Raw genomic sequence first — 16,929 nt, forward strand, 5'->3', positions numbered from 1 at the left:
ACGTGGGGGGGGCCCCCCCGGGGAGAGGAAGGGGGGCTGGGCGGCCCTGCACCAGCCTGGGCCCGGGTACGTGGGGGGGCCCCCCCTCGGGAGAGAAGGGGGGAAGGGCGACACCTGGGGAGGGAGAAGGGCGGCCCTGCACCAGCCTGGGCCCGTGTACGTGGGGGTGGGGCGGCCCTGCACCAGCCTGGGCCGGGGTACGTGGGGGGGCCCCCCGGGGAGCGGGAGGTGCGGCGCGGCCCCGCCCCTGACACCCCCTGCGCCCCCGCCCGCGCAGGCGACCTCGTGGGGCTCTACGGGGCCGCCCCCGGGACCGCCCCGCTGGCCACCGGCGTCCTCACGCGCCTTACACCGCGCTCCGTGACCGTGGCTCTGGACGAGGCCCAGGAGGACCTGGACCCGGACCCGGGGGGGCTGTACCGGCTGCTGCGGCTGGCCAACGACAGCACCTACCGGCGGCTGCGGAGGTGAGGCCCGGGGCCCGCCGGCCTGGCCCGGGGAGCGGTGGGAGGTGGGGAGCTCGGGGCGACCCCGCCGGGGTGCTGAGGCGCTGACTTCCCCGGCCTCTGTCGGCAGCGCTCTGATGGCCCTGAACCGGTACACCTCGGGGCCGGCGGCATCTCTCATAGACGTGCTCCTTGGCGCTTCGGAGCCCAGCGGCCCGGCTCTGACACGTAAGGATGGCCTGGTCCGCCTCCCCGGGGCCAGGAGCCCGCTCTGCAAGGAGGCCTCGTCTGCCAGGAACGCACGGCACCTCTCACAACGCATTCACTCGAGAGGTGGCACTTCCTGCCACTTAGCTCCCTGCGAAGGCGGAGGCCAGGCCTCAGGCAACACATAGGTCCTTGTTTTTATGTGTGTTTTATGAAATGGGGTTAAGGGACTTGCCCAAGGTCACACGGCTAGTAAGTGACAAGTGTCTGAGACCACATTTGAGCTCAGGTCCTCCTGACTCCAGGGCAGCTGCTCCATCCACTGCCCCACTTAGCCGCCCCTGTGTGTTGTCCTTTGTGAGTGTCCTGCCAGGCCTGGGAGGTGGGGCTGCTTCCCCCAGCAGCCCTGGCCTTTCAGCCCCCGCTGGAGCTCAGTGTCCCTTGAGGATTCTGCTGCAGCAGCACGTTTAGTCAGGGTGAAGCTTCTTTTAGGGGCCGAGGCCCTAATCTGCCTTATCGTTAGACTGTTAAATGTTCGGTTATTTTAGTCCCAAAGTGGTGATTTCATCATGTGATTGGTGTGCGTCATTCCTCCTGAATACGTGCGGGTCTGGGTCATAGAGCAGGGAAGAGGAGGGAGCAGGTTCATTAGCCATGTATGGAACCATCCTCCCAACAGGAATTCTAGCAATCAAGAGTGGGGTCTGTCTGTGTTAGAAGTATCAGTGAACCAAGAATAAGGATCAGTGAAATAAGAGAGGGCAGAGAGTGTGTGTGCGTGTGCACGTGTGTGTGTCTTGGTGCGTGTCTGTGTGTATGTATGTGTGTACATACGTGTGTATGCGTGTCTTGGTGCGTGTCTCTGTGCTGCACACATGTGTGTCTTGGTGCATGTGTGTGTGTGTGTCTCTGTGTGTGTGCATGTGCATGCTGACAAGAATCAGGAAGGTCGGGGTCTGCAAGGACCGTTTGGTGGCATTTACTCATTTGTGAGCTGAGGGAGCTGGACAAGTTGGCCCTGAGCCGCTTTCCACCCTGATGTCCTTCACAAGCCACCACATTCAGCTTGTCACTTTGAGTCAAAGAGCAGGAAGCAGAGAGTTCTGTGGGTCTGACCCAGGCCTGTCCCTTAGGAATTTGATCATCGTTCTTCCATCCCAGTCCCAGGAAGTGCTAAAAGCAGGGAGACGGTAGAACAGAAATAAAACGTCACTGGGCTTTATTCTGGCCATCGGAGGTTGAGCCCCATGTTCAGAAGAGAAAGACTCTGCCTGCACTCTTGAGAAGCTCAGTCTAATAAGGGAGAAAACATGGCCCCGTAGAAGGCAGGGTGATGCCCTGGGGGAGTCACAGACTAGTGCTTGGAGGAAGAGGGGGCATCTGACTAGGGAAAGAGGGACTAGGTTTGCATATGAACCTGGCAGGAGAGGAAGATGGGGTGCAGGGAGTGGGGCAGGGGAGCTCGGAGGGCAATGCCGTGGGGCATGGAGGCAGACGGGCATCCACACCACACCACTCTTCCCTAGAACCACTGACGTTCTGCAACGACTCCCTGGACAGATCACAGAAAGAGGCCGTTGCCTTTGCACTGGCCCAGAAAGAGCTGGCCATCATCCATGGCCCGCCTGGCACCGGCAAGACCACGACAGTGGTGGAGATTGTCCTGCAGGCTGTGCAGCAGGGTCTGAAGGTGAACCCCCAAACGGGGCTTGGGAGTGGGAGGGTGGCTGTCAGTGGCTGTGAGTGTGCAGGTGTGACCGGGTGGAGTGGATGAGAGCGTCAAAGAGTGCAGGTGTGTGTGGTGTATGGGCCATGGCCGTCTGTCTGCACGTGGAGAGACCCTCTCAGGGGGTACTCCTGTGTCACTGCAGACCCCAGTGCCTCCTTCAGCCCTCGCTGCGGGGTCTGTGCTCTCCGTCCGCTCCCTTTCTTGGTCTTCGTTTCCTCACTGATACCTTTTTTGTTGTGGTTGTGAATAAGCCTCTTTCGCCTCATGTGGCACTTGCTTATTACAGTGTTGCTCTGTGTGTGCATTCGTGTGTGTGTGTGTGTGTGTGTGTGTGTGTGTGCGTGTGCGTGTGCGTGCACACCTGTCCCTCTTTGGGCCACCCATAATTTGTATTTCCTAGAGATGTTAGTGACAGAAAGATGGAGAGGGGATAGCTTGAGGTTGTTTAAATGCCATTGGCCAGCCTCAGATGCTTGGTCTCCAAAGGTCACCAAGTGGGCCTCCTCTTCCTCCTTCTCCTTTCCTGATTCCCTTTGCTCTTGGGGGCTTCCTCCCTGCCTGCTCTGCCATGCTAGTGGCGTTGGTGCCCCCTAGACCCCCTGCCTCTGTTCTTCACGTCCCCAGAGGAAAAGGGCTCTGGGTCTCTGGGCAAGATCTTCCCTGCTATTTGGTTTTATTAGATTATAAAGCAATCAAACTTGATCAGTAAAGGTGGTGCAGGCCTCACTCCTCTTGGTTATTGGGGGCTTCAGTTTGGTGTCGATACTGTTCATTCACAGTCACCTGAGCAGTTTTATCATGTTTTGTAACTAATGCATCTTTAGGGAGAGGGCCCCCAGAACAGTGTGATTTTGGAGATGTCAGACTACTTTTCCACTCCTTTTAAAAGGTGATATGGGTGCCCCAGGTGGCTCCTCCATCCTGCCCCGCCCCATCCCAGCCTCCCTCCAGTGACAGGAGGCTCATTAGGTCACCTCCTGCCCCAGGTCTTGTGCTGTGCCCCTTCCAATATTGCTGTGGACAACTTGGTGGAGAGGCTGGTCATGCAGAAGCAGAGGGTCCTCCGTCTCGGGCACCCCGCACGCCTTCTGGACGCCGTCCAGCAGCACTGCCTTGATGCGGTCTTGGCCCGCAGCGACCAGGCCCAGATTGTGGCGGATATCCGGAAGGAAATTGACCAGGTCTTGGGTGGGAGGGGGTGGCGCCCTGGGTTTTGAGCTGTCCACTGTTGGGGGGGGGGGGGGTCACAGCAAAGGAAAGAGGTAATTGGGCTTTCTCCTAAAGGACCGAGAAGGGAGCATCTGTCAGCTAGAGATAGGGGAGCCCTGGGGCCATCGGAGCTTGGGTGGAGCCTGGGGAGGAGGGTGGTGGCTTTTTTCTGACATAGGATGCTCACAATGGCCCTAGGAGGTAGGCAACCTGAGGCTCCAGGAGGGGTAGCTTCTGTGTGTTGAAGGCAGAATTGGAGCCCAGGCCCAGTCTCACCCCAGTGCCTTTCACCATCTCTTAGCTCACGCAGCCTCCACGTACTGGAATTGTGTTGGTGTCGGGGTGCCTTTTGACAAACCATAATAGGCATATGGTGCCCGCAGTGCAGGGAGACACGAGTGCAGTCGGCTTCAGGCACTACCTAGGTGACTGAGCAAGTTCCCGCACCTTTGCTTAGTCAGTGAACGTCTCATGCCTGTTCTGTGCCTGGCACTGAGCTAAGCCCTCGCTCGGGATGCCTTTGGAGCTCTTGGTCTCATGAGGGAGACAGCATGCAAGCAGCTTTGTGCCAGCGGACTTTAGGCAGGAGACAGTGGAGACAATACAGGGGACAGCTAAGGGGGTGGGCAGAGTCTGCCCGTGGAAGGAGGGGTTTGAATTGGGACTCGAAGGAAGCCAGGAGGGCCGAGGAGGAGGGAGGAGTGTTCGGGAGTAGGGGCCCACCAGTACAAGTGCCCGGAGTCTGGAGATGGGAGTGTAGGGGAGCAGCAGCCTGGAGGCTGGGGCACGGTGGGAGGGTCTCAGGTGGAGGCAGGTGTGTTCTGAGGGGCTTTCAAAGCCAGGATCATTGAGGTGAGAGGGAGCTGGGAGCTCCTCTGTAAACCGGGGCTCTGGAGAGGACCTGTCCCTCTGGGGTCGACGTGAGGATTTAGTGGGGTGACAGACCCCACAAAGGGCTCTGTGAAGTCTGCTGTGATTCCTGTTGTTCCCGAGCTGCAGGGTGGGGTGGGGGACATCACAGAGCAGGTCCTGAGTAAGGGACACCATCAAAGAAAAGATGGGGAGAGAGGGAAGGACAGATAGGCAGCAGGTCCTCCATAATCATCCTCTGGATGTCAGGAGGAAGTGAGGAAGGCCACGGGCCCCTCACAGAGCCGAAGGGTGGCAGTTTGTACATGTGGAGGGAACACCGCCCCGTGGTGAGCTTGAGGCCATTTGTGAGTGAAGCTGAGTAAGTCTGTCGCTGTCTCTCCGTAGCCCCAAGGAGAACTAGGTGTCTTCCCATTAGCAGGTAAAAAGCAAGAAGACCATGGAGAAGAGAGATGGTAACTATGGCCGCAGTGAGCTGAAGCTGCTGAGGAAAGAGCTGAGGGAGAGGGAAGAAGCTGCCATGCTCGGGAGCCTCTCTTGGGCCAACGTCATCCTGGCCACAAACACGGGTGAGACCTGAGGCAGGCGCCCACAGGGCCAGGGAATCTGCTGGGGCAGCTGAGGCGGGAGGCGGGCGGCAGGCTGCAAACCCAGGGGGCCCTCCCTGGAGGCCTTCCAGATCCTTGTCCCAGGAAGCCGCCATTCTCTTGAGTTTGCCCCTCGCGCTGAGGCCAGGCCAGGTGTCTGGAGGTCCCAGAACTTCCTCAGAGGCTGAGGGGACATATCTGAATCAGGCGCTTCCCCTGATGGCCCATTGAAACTGCTTCCTGATGATTACTTTGATGTGGTGGTGATTGATGAGTGTGCCCAGGCCTTGGAGGCCAGCTGTTGGATCCCTCTGCTGAAGACCAGAAAGTGTATCCTGGCTGGAGACCACCAGCAGCTGCCCCCCACCATCGTGTCCCACCAGTAAGACCCTCTTCTCCTGGGAGCTTGGGTGGAGGGGCCCAGGCTGGTGGGTGTGGGGTGGGTGTCCTTCGTGTGCTGGCTCTGGGTGCAGAGAGGGGAAGTATCCAGGAGGCCAGCCTGGCATGGGGGGCCTGGCTAGACCAGAGATGAGGGGGGCGTCTCAGAACTGACCACCAGACCCACTGGTCGTGCTGACAATCGCCGAGGAGAATGCCAGAGGGTGGCTGGAGGGTGCGAGCTCTGGGGTCTTCCCTGACCCCCCCCCTTAGCCGTGCTCCATCCTCCCTCACAGCCAGAGCACTTTGCTTGGCTGTCTTTAAGGCCTCGATGGCATGTTCTGTGTGTGCGGGCCTTTGTGTGTTCCTGAGCTTTATGAGGACGGGGGCTTGGTCTTAGCAAGATTTTGTACCGCCCCTCACCTCCCAGTAGCAGCGTGCTTTGCTCACAGTAGGTGCTTAGGAAATGTTTATTGAGTTCATTTGAATTGTCAAGTCCTGGGGGGTCCCTGCATCTCATTTAGGGGTGCTGAGCCTGTGTCGCTGCTTCCTGGCCCTTCCCAAGCCTGGCTTCACAGGGGCTTCCTCTCTCTGATGCAGAGCTGCCAAAGAGGGTCTGTCCCTCACCTTGATGGAGCGCCTGATTGAGACCCACGGGCAGAGGGTCGTGAGGATGCTGACGGTCCAGTACCGCATGCACCAGGCCATCATGGAGTGGGCGTCCGAGCAGCTGTACCACGGACAGCTCACTGCCCACCCCTCAGTGGCCAGCCATCTTCTGAAGTAAGCCAGTTCTAGGGCAGGACAGGCGGCTTGGGCTGGAGACTCCCCGGGACAGGCAGCCTGGGACATGTCCTCTTCCTAGCAGGCCAAGTTCAAGTGCTTTACTCAGCACTTAATCATTTGGATGATGTAATGGTGTTTTAGCTATAATTTCCCTCTTCTCAAAACAACTGTTTGAGAAGGGGATTGTCTTTAGATGCCCACACAGATGGGAAAACCGAGGCTGCCTGTGGTTTGTGGTGCAGGCTTGGGCCTCCTCTCTCCCGGTCTGCTCCTTCCTCCTTGGTGCCACCTCCATTTTGGGTGGGTTGGGACAAGCAGTCCAGCTCAGGCTGTGGTGGCGGTCACACGCAGCCCATGATGCCTCTGAGTGCGGCCTGAGCCAGGTGAACGTGGGAAATAGTTTAAATGCAGATGCGGCCAAGCGTGGCTCCTGTCCTGTTCTGGGGCTGAGGGAACCTGCCCCCCCAGGGGTCCTCAGGTCTGTCTGCGTTTGGCGCCCTGGTCTTGGGTGTGGCTTTGCTGGTGCTTGGCTTGTAACTAACATCCGCCTGCTGTCCCAGGGACCTGCCGGGGGTCACTGCCACCGAAGAGACGGGCATCCCCCTGCTGCTCATCGACACTGCTGGCTGTGGCCTGCTGGAGCTTGAGGACGAGGAGGAACAGTCCAGGGGGAACCCAGGTGTGTGTGGGCACGTCCCTCTTCATGCGGCCTTTCTGGTGCCTCTGCTCCCTCCCCCTCCCTGAAAGCCATCCCTCCAAACAGGGGAAAAGAAGCTTTTAGGAAAGCCAGCCAGCATCTTTAAAAGGTCTGGCACTGCCCCCAGTGCCCCTCCCCTCTGCCAGGCACAGGTGGTGCTGCCCACGTCATCCTTGGTCCTTGCCCGCCTGAGGCCGAGGCCACAGCCTTTACACTTTCAGTGTCTCCCCTCTTGGTTTGTTGTTTACACTCCAAATTTTTAATGACATTTTTTTCCTGCTGAGATCTTGGGTGATTTCAGCCCCCTCTCCCCACCTTAGACTCCTCCATTATTCACTCTTTGGTCCCTTCCCCCTTGAGTGTGCGGTCCCTGGGGCTGGGCCTCGGCCTCGTCACAGGCAAAGTTTTGAGTTCCAAATTCTATTCCTCCCTCCCTTCCCTGCCCCAAGACAATAGGGTTACGTACAGTTGCGTACAGTTACATAAAACATTTCCATTTTTGTCATTTTGGAAGGAAGGCTCAAATAGGAGTGAAAAAACGAAAGAAAGAAGGTGAAAAGTAGCTTGCTGCCATCTGTGTTCAGGCAATATCAGTTCTTTCTGTGGAAGCGGATGGCAGGCTTCATCATTAGGCCTTTGGGATTGTCTTGGATCTGAGTCGTTCACAGCTTGGATTCTCTCCAGTGCCCAGGGTCTTCCGGGCCTGTCCGCACAAAATGTCCCCAAGTGTGCCTTTCTCCCACTTCATGTCACTAGTCTGGGGTTCCGTTCTGAACTAATGGCCTTGTCTGTGCCCCCCCACGGTATGTGTGTCTGAAATGCTGCCTGATGAGGGAAACCCCCTCAGTGCTGAATGCAGTGACCCCGGCCATGCTCTTGCCTCAGTGGGCCCTTGCATAAAAAAATTAAAAAAAAAATACTTGGTGAATGTGTTGCATGTAGCGGCACCAAGTCAATAATCACCATCTTGTATTTTTTTTGAAATTACAAATTAAATGGCTTTAAAATTTATATGTGTAATTTAGACCAAGGACTTGTCTAACTGGAGAAGCTCGGGGTGGGAGGGGCAGGCGGCAGTTGTGCTGAGAGCGAGAGCTGACAGACAAAAACAGACAGGTGGCCTCACCGTGCTCCTGTGCCAGGACAGAGGAGAGAGTGAGAACTGACAGACAGACAGGTGGCCTTGGCGTGCTCCTATGCCAGGACAAAGGAGAGAGTGAGAGCAGACAGACAGACATACAGATAGGTGGCCTTGGCGTGCTCCTGTGCCAGGATAGAGGAGAGAGCAAGAGCTGACAGACAGACAGACAGAAGGCCTTGGCGTGCTCTGTACAAGGACAGAGGAGAGAGAGTGAGAGCTGACAGACAGACAGACAGAAGGCCTTGGCGTGCTCCTGTGCCAGGACAGAGGAGAGAGTGAGAGCTGACAGACAGGTGGCCTTGGTGTGCTGCTGTGCCAGGACAGAGGAGTAGGCGCCAGCCGGGGGCAGGGGAGGGCCTGGCTGGGCTGGCTTTGGTCCCTGGTCCGGCCTCCCTTTTTCTGGGGCCAGTTTCCTGGAGTCTCCCACACTGCTTTTCAGGGTCTGAGGGTCTTGCCATCCCGTCCCCTTGTGTTTTGTCACCAGGCGAGGTCCGGATTGTCGGTTTGCATGTCCAGGCCTTGGTGGACGCTGGAGTCCAAGTCTCTGATGTCGCCGTCATTGCTCCCTACAACCTGCAGGTGAGACAGATGCCAGAGCCTCCTTGGTCGGCCTCCGTGAGCAGATGAGTGGGTGGCAGAGGGGCTTCCTAAGGGCCTGCCCTGTGTAGGTGGTGCAGCGGACTGAGGCGTGGCCTTAGAAGGATGGCTTCCTGCAGGAATCCTGCCCGGAGCCCAAGCCCCCACCCCCACACTGGCCCTGGGGCAGAGGGCATGGTGGCCGCTGCCTCTTGTGCTGGTGTGGCCTGACTTGGGGTCTCCATGGTTCAGGTGGACCTACTCAGGCAGCAGCTTTCCCCTAAATACCCTCAATTGGAGATCAAATCTGTAGACGGCTTTCAAGGACGAGAGAAGGAGGCGGTCATCCTGTCCTTTGTGCGGTCCAACCGGAAGGGTACGAGGACCTACTCCAGACGCTTTGGGGGTGGCAGCCAGGAAGGGCTCTGCATGGGAGAGGCCTGGCCACGGTGGGATGGGAATAAAATAAGGCAGGTCTGAGATGAGAGAGAGCAGAGCCAGCACCCGTTTTCTACTTCCCTTCATACTGGCTCCAGGCAGCGGCTGGTGGCGGAGAATTAAGGCGGCTCCCCAGGCCCTGCCTCCGCCCTTGTCCAGGAGCATGTTTGTGGAACAGGCTGCCCCCGAGGACACGGTCACGGTCCTCGCAGATGGTGTGGAGAGGGCGCCCAGCTTGTTTTAGGGTGTTGGACTTGGGGCCTGCCCCCACCCCCCTCACTGGGTAGGACCCCGTTCCTAAGGCGCAGGGTGGACCAGGGCCCGACCTCTGAGCAGACGAAGTGCAGTGGCACAAGGCTTGCTCTGCCTAGGCGTGCACAGCCTTCCCCAGAGAGGCTGCTGTGGGGAATGGAGGCTAACGGGGGTACAGGCACCCCGGCATCTGAATTGGATGAGTTAGAGCATCCTTGTGGGTCCCCGGCCTGCCCTCCGAGGGGGCAGGAGTCTGTTCTTTTGGCTCAGCTTGTCCTGATAGGCTGGAAGGAGCCTGCAGGCTCCCTGACGCAGGACAGCCAGAATCCAGGCCGTTGTCTCTTGTGGGTGCATCGTCCTGACGTGGGGAAGCTCTCACTCGGGACAGATTTGTGGGGGTGACTGTCTCGCCGGGAGATTTGAGATTGAGGAAGGACCTGCTTGTGTGTCCTGTGGCCAGCCAGTACCTTCTTCCTGGCTTCCTGTCCAGCTGTGGCAGGCAGCAATGCTCGGGCCGTGCCCGACAGTTATAGACTGGGGACTGGGGGAGGCCCAAGGGAGGAGGTGGTTGGCCCCCAGGCCTGGAACACCTGGCTTCACGCCAGGGAGCCTGGAGGGGACAGTGCCGTGCAGAAGGGGGCACCAGAAAGGGCACAGGGAGACTCCCTGGGTCACTTCCTGTTCATCTCCCTCTGCTTCTGTTTTCAGGTGAGGTCGGTTTTCTGGCAGAGGACCGAAGGATCAATGTGGCGGTCACTCGTGCCCGGCGCCACGTCACCATTGTCTGCGATTCCCGAACCATCAGCAATGATGCCTTCTTGAAGAAGCTGGTGGATTATTTCACTATGAGAGGCGAAGTCCGCACAGCCTTTGAGTACCTCGATGACATCATCCCCGACAACTACTCCCATGAAGGCTCTCAGGGTTCCAGCCAGGTGGGCAGGACACCCGGGGACCCCACTCAGCCCGGCCCCAGACCACGCCAGGAGAGCCGGAAGGGCCGAAGGGCCCACAAGTCTGGCAGAAGCAGGCCCCCACGCCCAGCACCGGAGGGCCTTGGGGTCAGTGGTGGGGGCCGGCCTGAGGGAGCTGGGAACCCCTTCAGGACTGCGATCGTGGACTTCCTGGAGAGCAGTGAGACTGTTCTAGAGTTCCCTGCATCCCTGAATGCCCATGACAGGATGCTGGTCCACCAGCTGGCTGAGGAACATGGGCTAAAGCATGAAAGCGTTGGTGAAGGGAAGGAGAGATACATCTCTGTGCATAAAAAGGGGGTGGCTGCCATGGCCGCTGCCACACCCACACCTGCCACCATCACGACACCTTCCACAGGGATAGAGAGTGAGCGGCAGGAGCCCCAGCCTGGGTTCCTGAGTCTGGAAACACCAGACCCGGCCCTGGGTGAGCAGGGCACCCCCAGCCACCCTGGAGACGGTCTGAATCAGAAAGCCCTGAACCGAGGAGGACAGACGGGGAAAGCCGGGCCCAACCGACCGGCCAGAGAGCGCCGAGATGCTGCTGGTTCCAGGGCACCAACAGTGTCAGGAAGGAAGAAGGGAAAGGAGAGGAGAGGTGAGGCCTTGGAGCTACCAGAGAGAAGGGGGAGTTCATCCCCTTTGGTTTCTGGGGATGGCCAGGATTGCCCTGGAAGGTTCCTTGTGTGGGCCGTGTGTTGTCCAGGCACAGCCGGGGTTTGGTCCTTCGCACCTGCCTAACAAGGAGTGGCTGCCCCCAGGGCAGGCCTGGTTAGGGCCCCAGGCTTGGCCTTTCCAAGCCATGGCCCCATTTTTAGCCGCTCTCCCTTGCCGCTTGAGACAAGTGAGGGAGCCCAGCTTTGGGGAGTCTTCTGCCTGGGGCAGGGCATTGGGAATTCAGTGGAATTCGTCTGACCAGGTTCATGCCATTAATGGCGAAGGTCTGTCTCTGAGGATGGGCTTCTGATGGGAAACTGAGGCCCAGAGAGGCGGCTCCGTGCGCCATTGCCGCTGCCCCTCCCTGTGGGTGAGCACCCAGCTCAGCTGCTGCCCCCCACTTGTTCTTGGAGTCCTGGGTCATTGAGTTAGAGCATTTCATGGAGGACGGGGCCCGCGAGGTCCTCAAGCCCAGTGCCCTTGTCCCCCAGGGGAGGGGACTGCGGCTCAGATGAGACCACGTCCCAGGGGGCTCCACGTCAGCACCCTGAGACACACAGACACGTGTGGACACGTGCACGCATACACATGTGTAGACACACCCAGACCAGGAGGAGGTCTGTGTCCAGAGGCCACGTCTGTGACGTGTGCCTGCGCTGGCCTGTGCTCAGACACTCCCTGCCCTCCTGGGAGCGAGGCGCGCAAGTCCATTGCAGGTCAGTGGGCTTCCTGAGGAGGAGGGATAGGGGTCTGGGGGCAGGAGTCTGTGGGGGCCACAGGGTTGTGGCTGGTGTCCTGGTGCTGGAAAGGGATGGAGGCCACTTAGAAGCTGCTCGAAGGTGAGCCTCAGTTTATGGGCATCATCTCCCAGGGTGGTCTGTACATCTGAGGGAAGCAGAGGGCGGGCTCCGGGGGGCGCTGCTGAGCAGGGGACCCCCCCTTTCTAAAGGCTTTTGATTGACACCTTTTGTTTTCACATCCCTGTTTGCCCCCTGTAACTGGGGGGCCATGAAAAAGACAGGCAAGTTAAGCAAAACCAATGGCCCTTGCCAGGGGTGGGGTGGGGAGCTGCTCCATCGAGACAGGCACCCCGTAGATAAGCTCCCTTACTGACTTCCTGCCAGGTCCAGGGCTCTCCTCACAGACCCTCCTCCTCTGCCCACCCTGGGCCATCAGGGCAGGCACCATGAGGGGGTGTCGGATCAATCACTGTCAAATGAGCGAGGGTCCGCTGAGCACTCTGTGAACTCCTGCTCCCAGCCTCAGAACCGGGCAGTGCTGGTGGGCCTGCGGTCATGGGCACCAGATTGGGTGGTGTTGGCAAGGTCAGACCAAAAAGGAATGGGGGTCACACCTCTGGAGCGTCTGTTTCAACTGAGATCAGTGGTTGGAGAGGCAGGGGGCAGGGGCCCCTGTTCTTTCAGAATGAAAGCGGTGGCTCTCCGGCTAGACCAGCAGGCTTAGGCCCAGCTGTCTCTTGGTTCTTTCCAGAATCAGAGTCAGTCTCACAGGTGACCATTTGCTCCCAGAGAGGAGATGAGAAGAGATCGCGAGCCTCCCTGCCCTGTGAGACTTGGGGGGATTCTGGGTGGAACCCCCCCTCCCCCAGTCCCTTCTCCCTTAAGAGACCTTTCTGCCCTGGGCGACCCAAGAGGCAGCCCCCATGTTGGCCATTTGCCCCCAAGACTGCCCCCCAGCCCTACTCGGTCCTTCAAGAAAAGGTCTGCTTGCTCACAGTATCATTCCAGTATCATCGAGTCCTTTGACTGGGGGCAGAGCAGAGGCAGCTTGGCTTCAGAAGTAGACAACGAGTCTGGGGCTAGGCCGGGGCTGGACAGCCCAAGCCAGGTCTTGGTGCCACCTGGACTCTAGTCCTCTGTCCGCCTGGGCCCTTGGTAGTGGGCAATGTCACTGGAAGTGGCTGCCTTCATGGGGCTGGCCACCAGGGCTTCTGACTAGCGGTCGGTCCTTTATAAATCAGTGTGGGGTGAAGGAGAACTAAGACCTGCCTGTTTGCAACCCGAGTAGATGCCCAGGGTGCAACTGGGGACCATGTGAGACTTTGGCACCTTAGAGAGAAGAGGCTTTGTCATTGTGGGGACTCACTCCTTTGGTGCAGATTGTGGCCTCTCTGGCTTAGCCAACAGATGTGGGACTGAGGCTGACATAGGGGTGGGAGTCTCTGAGCCTGTGCGGCCGGGACCTTCCCAGAGCCAGAAGCCAAGGTCCTCTGTGCCCATAGGAGGCCTTGCCAGAGCAGGCCTTTGGCATAGCAACAGCTGGGAAGCTTATGGCTGTGGCTTTCATTAAAGGGCATCCTTGGTGCCCTTCCTCTTGACATCACTGTCATTTCTGGACTTTTCACCAAACCCAGAATCCTCTTGTAACAAAGGAACTGCACGGGGGCGGGAGGGGGGCGGTGCACGGCCAGTCCCTGTGCATTGATGGCCGGCTACCCGCCCCTCACCGCGAGAGAGGCAGGTGCGTTTCCTTATGGGCCGTCTTCATTCCTCTGAACCAGGGCCTGAGCAGGGGAAGCTTGGGCTGGCTTCTGGTCCCCTTCCAATCTCACTGTCCCTCGTGTTTCCCCCAGGCCACACGGGAGAGAATCACGCAGCTGAGGAAGACTTCGATGCTTTGGTCTCTGCTGCCATCAAAGCTGATAACACTTGTGGATTCCCTGGGTGCAGAACCAGCGTGGTGACCGTAGGTCAACTGTGTCCACACTGCGCCCAGCGCTTCTGCCTCAGCCACCACATCCCTGAGGTAGAGGCCTGGCCCCGGGGTTGGTGGCAGGAGCGTCAGCTTTGGGGAGTGTTTGACCATGGCTGGTGTTTGTGCTGATCCTGGGAGGGTGACCTGTGCCAGACATGGGGGACCAGCTCACAGCCTGGCCTTGGACAAACCCCTTGTGCAGAGAGGGAGGTGGCACCTGTTATGCCCTTGTGCCTGAAATGGACTGCTTTGCTTTGGTGTCTTAAAATTCCCATGTGGGCACCAAAAACCTAGAAAAATCCTACTTTTTTCATAGTATGCTGAGGACTTAGGCAGCAAGGGGCTGGTTCAGAGGGGGCCAGGTCAATGACAGCTGTCCTGCAGGCTGACTGGGGAACTGGTGGCCTCTCCCTCCCTTCAGACCCCCACATGAGCGGGCCCACTTGGACACTGCTGATTGCCAGCACATAGTGGGTGGCCTCTGTCAGTTTCTGTCCTCGCTTCTCTGGGGCAGTGGGGAAGCCTAGAAGCTCCCTTGCCTCAGATGCCAGGAGACCTTGAATAAAGAGACTGGCCAGGAACAGCGTTAAGGAGTCTGGGGGGCAGAGCTCTGTGATGGTGCCAGACTGGGCACCCCCAGGTGAAGGTGTTTTAGGGGCAGCTGCTTTCTGCTGCTGTCCTTGGTGGCCATTCCATTATAGATCTGGAGTGGGGTGATGAATGCTCCTCGTTAGATGGGAAAGGGTTTGCAGACTATTTTGAGAGGTTTGAGGGTCTTCTGTGACCCATCTGTTTGTTGGATGTCGCTTCTCCAGCTGTCTGAGCTCTTGGGAGCACGGCTGAGACCCCAAGAAGATCAGCTTGAGGGCAGTGTCACATCCTGGCACGAAACGCTATGCCCTCTGCCTGGCTCCGACCTCTGCAGGCCTTCGTGCTCTTGCTTGGTTGTGGTCTAAATGGTGATAGTGGGCCTGGTTACCTGGCTCCCAGGGCTGCGCAGAGAAGCCCCCTCCTCGTTGGGGAGGAATAGCCAAGGCAGCTCCAACCCCCGTTGGCTCCACCAGCGGCAGAGAGAGGACATGCAGGAAATGGCCACAGGCAGGCCCAGGACAGGAGAAGGTCCAGCTCCTGGGGCCCCTGGCATGGCTGGGCGCTCCAAGGGCGTGGAGGCCCCTGCGTGGCAGCCCTTGTGCTGTGCTATGGACCCCAAGTGCCCTGAGGACAGGGATGACTTTGGTTTTCTGCTTATGCCCAGTGCCTAGGACACTGCTCTGTACCCAGCAGGTGCTTAATAAATGCCTATTGAGTGGATGGTAGGAGAGGTGTTAGTTGAATGTGTTAGAGGGGTTTGCTTTGGTCCTGATGGTGTTAGAAGGTGGTGGACAGTTGAGCTATGCATTGGGGGGACCTGAGTGTGGCTCTGGGAACCATCTTGTCTTTCTGTTCTCCCAGCAGTGACCAGAGACCAGGTGGGAGGCCCTTACACTCATCTGGGCTGAGAGGTAGTGAGGTCCCCATGTCAAAGATAGCCTGGATCAGCCTGACCAGGCAGGCGGGGACGGGGGGAGGAGGGAGAAGTGGGTCGGGTCTGTCGTGGCTGAGATGAGTTTGAGGGCACAGCATCTCTTAGGAGACACTGAGCAGGCTTGATAGGGAGTTGTCTCCATGGAGATAAGATCCTGATGGGAGCCCTGGAGACAGACAGACGGGCATGGGGAGAAATGGGAGATGGAGGCTGGAGTGGGGCCAGAGGGAGCAAGACCACAGAGAGCCGCTGGCATGGACAGACGAGGGAGGTGTGCTTGTCCAGGCGGAGGCCATGGCCAGTGGTGTCTGAGGCTACAGAGGGGGGCCAGGAGGGAGACGGAAGCACAGCCATTGGCCCCAGCAGGGAAGGTGCTGTTGGCGAGCTTGGAGAGGGCGGTTTCAGACCTACCGAGGGGTTGGATGGAGTTGCTTGGCAATGCCAGAGAAACAAGATTCCAGAGAGTAGCTTGAGGGGACGGGGCCTGAGCCAGGCTGAGTTGCTGACGGAGGGCTGAGGGTCAGGACCCACTAGCTTGCCTGGGCTGAAAGGTCCCCTTCTTCCACAGAGGCAGGACAGTGGGTGGGGGGTCTCTGGGCCTGTAGGTGGGAGCCCCCCACAGACAACTCCTTTTCGACTGTGGTAGGAAGCAAGCTGGGTGGAGGTGGCGTTGGGGGCGAAAGACAAGTTTGGGAGCTGCTGCTCGGGGAACGGGCCAGTCAGTGAAGGAAGGGAGTTTTTTGATGTGCAGTCGTGAGGTCTCAGTTGAGATGGGAGAAGAGGGTGGAGGGGAGCCGGCTCCTGGGCACGTTCAGCCATCCCGGAGCAGGCGTGTGATGGCGATGATGAGGGTGGTGGAGGGAGGGCAGCCTGAGTGTGAGCTCTTGGGAGGCGGAAGGGACCCTTGCAGGTGAGGTCCTGGCAGCTCGCACGCTCAGGGGCCTCTGGGTGGACAGGACCAGCCATGAGTCCTGTACCCAGGCAAGTGCTGTGTCTCCCCAGGTCCACGGATGTGGCGAGAAGGTGCGAGCTCAGGCCCGACAGAGGATTAGCAGAGAAGGGGCTCTCTGCGCTGGCAGCGGGACAAAGAACAAGTCTGTAGACCCCGTGAAGAGAGGCCATCTCCAGAGGAGGCTGGATCAGAAGCTCGGGGAGCTGAGTAGCCAGAGGAAAAGCAAAAAAAGGGACAAGGACAAGTGAGAGCAGTGTCCAGAGGACCGCCTTCCCACGCCCAGCACCCTCCTCCCTGGGTCCCCCCGAGCAGCAGGCCCAGCCTGGGCCCCTGGGCACTGGGGGCATGTAAGCGTGGGGTGGCAGGGTGCAGCTGACCTGTGGGCTGGGTCTGGGTCTGGGTGTCCACTGTGGCTGGCCGGCTGGCCTTTGGGGCCTTTGGGTTTCCACAGGAGGTGAAGGAGGAGAAAATGCACCGAGTGAAAGTAACTGAATAAAATCTTTGTGAAACACTTGACCAGTTTGGCTTGATATAGCCAAGGTGGGGCGGGCCTGGGGGGGACTGGGAGGGGACCTTTGACCACTATCTGCTTCCAGCCAGTGCTTTGTGTTCTAGAACCTTCTCTTGGGTGCGCTAGCGAGCCGGTCTTAGAACCAGGAAGGTCTGGGGTCCACTCCCGCTCGGGCCCCTCCTGGCTGGGTAACTGGGTCGGTCACTGAACTCAGTGGCCCAGGCAGGTGCGGAGAGGCCCCCTTTCCTGTGTCATCATCTCGTCAGAGCCAGATTGGCC

General features: G+C 58.8%; 1 protein-coding gene across 1 annotated transcript; it reads left to right on the forward strand.

The window, feature by feature from the left end:
* Positions 1-186: 186 nt before the first annotated feature.
* Positions 187-16,652, forward strand: LOC138176371 (DNA-binding protein SMUBP-2-like; the record flags this gene model as incomplete). Its single annotated transcript, XM_069107178.1, has 13 exons — positions 187-467; positions 577-674; positions 2,180-2,343; positions 3,369-3,563; positions 4,883-5,030; positions 5,256-5,430; positions 6,027-6,209; positions 6,773-6,891; positions 8,535-8,629; positions 8,879-9,002; positions 10,025-10,888; positions 13,541-13,713; positions 16,190-16,652. Coding segments are annotated over 13 exons (2,817 nt in total), but the record flags the coding sequence as incomplete, so codon positions are not given.
* Between the last annotated feature and the right edge of the window lie 277 nt (positions 16,653-16,929).

This window comes from Petaurus breviceps, unplaced genomic scaffold (genome assembly GCF_028583685.1).
Source record: "Petaurus breviceps papuanus isolate PSGF00001 unplaced genomic scaffold, PetGlider_PUasm1.0 87823, whole genome shotgun sequence".
NCBI classification, from domain to species: Eukaryota; Metazoa; Chordata; class Mammalia; order Diprotodontia; family Petauridae; genus Petaurus; species Petaurus breviceps.